General features: G+C 42.9%; 1 protein-coding gene across 2 annotated transcripts in view; it reads left to right on the top strand.

Annotated features, from left to right (window-relative positions):
• Positions 1–5,400, top strand: part of PHTF1 (putative homeodomain transcription factor 1) — a 45,948-nt gene extending 40,548 nt beyond the window's left edge. For both annotated transcript variants that reach the window (XM_021712496.1, XM_021712497.1), the window contains 3 exons: positions 664–885; positions 4,158–4,286; positions 4,998–5,400. In XM_021712496.1, coding sequence (XP_021568171.1) covers positions 664–885; positions 4,158–4,286; positions 4,998–5,372 — 726 coding nt within the window. In that variant the 3' untranslated portion in view covers positions 5,373–5,400. The remainder of the gene's footprint in view (positions 1–663; positions 886–4,157; positions 4,287–4,997) is intronic.
• The last annotated feature ends 900 nt before the right edge of the window (positions 5,401–6,300 follow it).

The following is a 6,300-nucleotide window of genomic DNA, read 5'->3' as shown; positions in this document are numbered from 1 at the left end:
ATTAGCCGGGCGTGGTAGCGTGCGCCTGTAGTTCCAGCTACTCGGAAGGCTGAGGAGGAAGGATCGCCGGAGCCCAGCAGGTCGAGGCTGCGGTGGCCAGGAGCATGTCACTGCACTCCAGTCTGGGCGACAGAGTGAGACTCCAACTCAAAAAAAAAAGAAAATTATTTTAGCCAGGCTTGGTGGCTCATATAATCCCGTGCTTTGGGAGGCTGAGGTAAGTAGATTGCCTGAGCCCGTGGGTTCGAGACCCACTTGGGCAACTTGGCGAGACCTCGTCTCTACAATAAATCAAAAATTAACCGGGCGTGGTAGTGCACGCTGAGGCGGAAGGCTGAGGCAGAAGGCTCTCCGGAGCCTGGCAGGTCGAGGCTGCGGTGGCCGGGAACGGCCACTGCACTCCAGTCTGGCCGACAGAGTGAGACTCCAACTCAAAAAATAAAATAAAATAAGATAAAGTCCTACTCTCCAGAGACCTCAGAATTTAACATTTAAGTATTAAAGTGTTTTTTGTTAGGTGAGGCCTCTAAACGAACACATGGTGATTGACTTTTGAAGGCTCACCAGCCATTGCTGTAGATAGCTTGTTTTCATTTTATTTCAGATAGATAATTTTTTAAAAGGATGAACGACTTTGTTTTTGCTTTTTGATTTCCTTGTAAGGGCTCCAGGTCTGGTGTGGGTGGTGGCTCTCGCAGCCTGAATATGTCAAGAAGAGACTCAGAAAGCACCCGCCACGACTCGGAGACTGAGGATATGTTGTGGGACGACCTGCTGCATGGTCCGGAGTGCCGGTCGTCTGTCACCAGTGACAGTGAGGGAGCCCATGTGAATACTCTCCACTCAGGGACCAAGCGCGACCCCAAAGAGGATGTTTTCCAGCAGGTCTGTGACGGCATCGTGGTAATAGCTGCTAATTTATTGTGTTTTTATCATGTGTCAGGTGCTTTGTTATCTCATTTAACTTCTCAGTAATCCTATAAGGTAGATGCTGTTATCCCTGAGTTTGAGGTGAGGAAGCTGAGCACAACTTGAAAGTGAAGGTGTTGGGGTTAGAATTTAGGGAGAAGTAATTAGAGATGCTCTGACCTACATTTTTCTTCGTGTGACCTTTTCTCATTGTTTTTCTCAGAATGATCCTTAATGTTATCATTTTATATGAGCACAGTTGTTTGACTGGTGTGCTTGCCTTCTATTTTCATAAACATCACAGTATTGTACATGAGTCACTAGGAAACAGCATTGCTTGCTTCTCTAGTAATGTATAAATCAAGTGATGTTTTTAATTTCAGGTTTTATATTAATATCATAAAACCAGATAGCTCTTAGAAGATATTTCAACCTTCCAACCAACATAGGGATTCACTCTACAATTGTAGAACTATTTTTACCATCTGTCATGTGGAAATAATTGTTCTTACTTCTTAGGGATGTTGTGAACTAGCTGATGAGATACCATGAAGTGTGTGCATAGTGCTTGGCAGGACTGAGCACCCAATAAATATTAGCATTATTATTAATGTCTCTCTTAGATGTTTGGTTGCCTTGTCTTAAACACTTCTGGAGCTAGAGTGCTTGTTATATCACTGCTGGCTAGAGTAGACGACTAGGAAACTGTTCCCATATCAGCCTCTCACATGTTTAATGACAGTGATCATGAGTCTTCTTAGTTTTTGTTCTTTATAGACTGAATGTTTTCATATCTTGCAAACAGTGGATGAGAGGTATACAGTTGCTTAATTACTGAATTTTCTTGATTCTAAGATACCATTAATTTCAGTAACAGATTTTCATGAAAACACATACTTCATTAAATGTATACAATTTTTTAAAAACTAGTTAGAAATGTACCTTTTTCTCATTAAAGTTTCACACCACTTTCTCCAGTGTTGCCATTGAAGTTTGAGTCTAAATATTCTTTCAATTTAATCTGAAGATTCATCTACATTATGTAACCTTCAGTAGTTATGCATAGAGCATGATGACCTTGACCTCCCGTAGCTTTTGGGATTTGCAGTTTTAAGACGTATATAAAATAATTGGGTGTGGTAAACTCACTGTGCCAAGTGGAATTCATCATTTCCCAACCCCCTACCTAACCTGTTCCTCTTCTTTTATTCCCCATATTTCTGAAGACTGTCATTAACCTCCCAAGGCGGAAACCTTGGTCATTCTTGACCCTACTCTCTCTGCCGTTAACCAGCTGTCAAGCTCTCTCGATTCAGCTGTCTGAATATCTGCATCTGTCCTTCTGTGTCCACCCTCCTGGTCAGGCCGTCATCTCTTGTCTGTCATTACAACGGCAATCTAAGCCTTGCCTCTGTTTCTTCAGTTTTCCTCACTCCAGCCAGAGTGAACCTCTGAAATACAGACCTGATAATGCCCTGATTCTCTTTGAAATCCTTCTGCTCTTCCTTCTGGATTACTTGCATCTGAGCTGGGTTTGCTGTGATGATCTCATCCTGACCGTCCGCTCCTTGCTCCTCACGTGGCGTTTGTCAGCTCGACTGAACTTCTTCATGTGCTTCTGGGCCTTCACACGTCCTGGTGGTTTTGCCTGGGACATGCTTTTCTCCAGTGCCCACGCCTTTGGCTCACCTTGTCTTTCGGACAGGCCTTGGCTGGAGCGATGCTTCCTTCAGGAAGCCTTTCCGATATGTTCCTGAAGCACTCTGTCCTTTCTTCACCAGGCCACAGAGTAACTTTATTTAACTGTGTCTCCCTCAGAAGTCCCTAAGTTCCTTGACAGCAAGGACATCTGTCTTGTTCTCCATTTTATTGGTGGTGTGTGCTATACAGTAGGTGCTTCATAAATGTTTGTTGGATGAACCAGTGAACCAGTGAACAAGATCAGTAAATGCTCACTGGCATTGTGCTCAGCATTGTGGTAGAAGAAGAAAAAATATGCCACATGGTCCTTTTCTAGAAACTTATATTTTTGTTTAGGGACAAGATGACCATATAGAAAATTAGTAGAGGACACTCTAAATGCACAAGACAACAAGATGCTAATTTGTCTGATACAGATGATGAGGGTTTTTAATTTCAGAGAAGGGCAAAATTCATGAGGTTGTGGCTGCCAGAGAGGACCGTATTGGTGAGCGGGACTTGAGCTGCTCTCGAGAGTAAGACCTGCCCGCTGGAGGAGGCAGGAGCTGTTTTTGCCGTGCCTGTCTGCCATTGAGCATGAGCTGCTACGTTTCCAAGCCTCACTGATTTTCTGCCTCCCGGTTAGACCGAGGCGGGCTTAACTCCTCAGCCCTCCGTGTGGTACGTGAGGCCTCTCAGCACCTCTCTTTACGTCCGGCTGCTCCCTGTGCAGTTTTATTGCTCTAGAAATACTTCCTTCCTGAAAATCCCATGAATACACTCAGTGTATCCTCACTTCCATACCTTTAGAGAGGGAAACAACTTTGGAGATTATGAACTCCTACCTCTTCTCACTGTAGAAGACATTTAGTCTCCAGGTAAGAAGGGGGCTTAGTAAAGATAAAAGTACTGACCAGGCGTGGTGGTTCAAGCCTTTCATCCCAGCACTTTGGGAGGCCGAGATGAGGGGATTGCCTGAGCCCACGGGTTTGAGAACAGCCTGGGCAACGTGACAAGACTTCATCTCTACAATAAGTCAAAAAATTAGCCAGGCATGGTAGTGCGCACCTGTAGTTCTGGCTACTTGGAAGGCGGAGGCAGAAGGATCGCCGGAGCACAGCCAGTCGATGCTGGGATGGCCGTGAGCGTGCCACTGCATTCCAGCCTGGGTGACAGAGTGAGACTCCAACTAAAAAAATCAAAAAAACTAAAAAAAGAAAAAAGTACCTGGATAGGTGCAGCGGCAAGCACCTGTGGTCCTAAGTACTCAGGAGGCTGAGGTGGGAGGATCACGTGCACCCAGGAGTTTGAGACCAGCTTGGACCACATAGCAAGACCCTGCCTTAAAAAGAAAGGAAGGAAGGAAAGACCGGAAGGCAGAAAGGAAAGAGAGACCAGAAGTCAGCTTCACAGAGGTGGTTATTGGTGCGATCAGAGCTGTGTGTGCGAGAGAGTAGCCTGATGAGACTGAAGGTTGGCAAATGTAACCTGGGACCTGGGCAAAGGGAAAGAAAAAAACTGACAGGCGAAAGGAGTGGATGGAAACAGTTGTATATTTTTCTTCTCAGAACCATTTATTCTGGCTTCAGAACTCAAGTCCCGCCTCTGATCGAGTTAGTGCAATAATCTGGGAAGGGAATGAGTGCAAAAAGATGGATATGTCTGTGCTGGAAATAAGCGGCATCATCATGAGTAGGGTAAGCCTGAGTGAGCTTCCAGAGTTTTCAAAACACATACTTAGTGATTAGGAGCTATTTTATTAGATTCTACTTCGTGACTAAAGCAATAGACCTCTGCTTTTGAAACACACACATATTTATATGTATGTATGTATTTAATTTGATAGTCAGAATCTACTCAATAGTATATTTTTAAAAATTGGTTACAAGCCGGGCCCGGTGGCTCAGCCTGTAATCCCGCGCCTTTGGGAGGCTGAGGTGAGTGGATTGCCTGAGCCCGCGGGTTCGAGACCCGCCTGGGCAGCGAGACCTCATCTCTACAATAAATCAAAAAAATCAGCCGGGCGTGGTAGCGCATGCCTGTAATTCCAGCTACTTGGAAGGCTGAGGCGGAAGGATCGCCGGAGCCCAGCAGGTCGAGGCTGCGGTGGCCGGGAGCGGCCACTGCACTCCAGTCTGGGCGACAGAGTGAGACTCCAACTCAAAAAAAAAAAAAAAAAATTGGTTACACTTGGTCTCTGTTAGTGTGATCAGTTGTTCAGATGTATTTTACAACCGTTCTTTATCTCATTTAAGCCTAATTTTTAATAAGACTTAAAAGTCACAAATCTGTATGTCATTTTTACTTGTACTTTTAAAATGTGTTTTTAACAGTCTAAATGGTATTTGGTAAATACTGCTTTGTACTCCGTTTATGTACTAATGATGGAAATTTTAATTTACATCCAGGTTAATGCGTATCAGCAAGGAGTAGGTTACCAGATGCTGGGAAACGCTGTCACCATTGGATTAGCGTTTTTCCCTTTTTTACATCGACTTTTCCGTGAGAAGAGCCTGGACCAGCTGAAGTCCATTTCAACAGAGGAGATCTTGACTCTCTTTTGTGGGGCACCGCCTGTTACCCCTGTTGTCATTTTGTCTATAATTAATTTTTTTGAAAGACTGTGTCTTACTTGGATGTTTTTTTTTATGATGTGTGTGGCAGAGAGAACGTATAAACAGGTCAGTGGAGAAGTATGCCAAGTGTTTTACCTCTGTTTTTGTATATGGCATTCCATCGAGTTGGCTTTTGTCCTTTTGGTTTGGTCTCTTTCCAGAAGTTAATGTGGGCAGTAAGGGATTGATAAGTGGATTTTTGTATTTGTGGATTTAACATTTGTGTTATTGACTACTTACACATTACATGTTGTAATCTAACATTTTGCTGAGCCCCTTATGTAAGTGGCTTAACCAGTGAGTAAGCCCAGCTGATTGCTTGGCATTTGCAATGCAAATTGGCCTTTGCTGTTTTTTATCCATAGCATACATAGTCATTCTCAAAATGATGTTTTTGTGAAAAAATGGCCAAGTAAGAAATACATGTATTGAAATTTGATAAGAGTTATGGATTGAGGACTTAATATATTGGTGATATGCACAAGATGTTTGCTTTTGAATGGAAATATAATTTGAAAGTAAGCCAGAATCCTGTATAAACATTTGAATTTGTAAAGTTGGGGATCACAAACTCTAATCATTCTTTGGGTGTCTCTAAAGATTACTCCTTGCACATGTGAAAAGTGACCCATGTTGTGAAGCCATCTATTATTACATGCTTTGGAAGCAACAGGGTGATGAGCTATTAATGAAATTTTTTTTTGACTGCCCATTTTAGCGATCTCTGATTAGAATTTCACTCTTGCTAACGTGTTTTGGTTTTTTTTTTTTTTTGTCTGTTAGGAATATTGTTGACATTTAATATGCACACACACATAGAGACACGTGTACATTTCATTTTGTCATTTTTTTCCCCCTAAACCTTTTCTAGAGATTTTTATTTGCAAAACTCTTCAGCCATATTACTTCTGCCAGGAAAGCTAGGAAATATGAAATACCTCATTTCAGACTCAAAAAGGTGGAGAACATTAAAATATGGTTGTCACTGCGTTCCTTCTTAAAGGTGAGTTTTTTCTGATGGACAATAGGATATATACTAGAAGATGTGCACTGAAGTTTCTGGCAACAGCAAGGCAGGCAGTGGAGTCCTGGGTTT

This window comes from Carlito syrichta, unplaced genomic scaffold (genome assembly GCF_000164805.1).
Source record: "Carlito syrichta isolate Samal-C Ts95f unplaced genomic scaffold, Tarsius_syrichta-2.0.1 Scaffold303316, whole genome shotgun sequence".
In the NCBI taxonomy this organism is placed as follows: Eukaryota; Metazoa; Chordata; class Mammalia; order Primates; family Tarsiidae; genus Carlito; species Carlito syrichta.
This window is presented reverse-complemented; position numbering and strand designations above follow the sequence as displayed.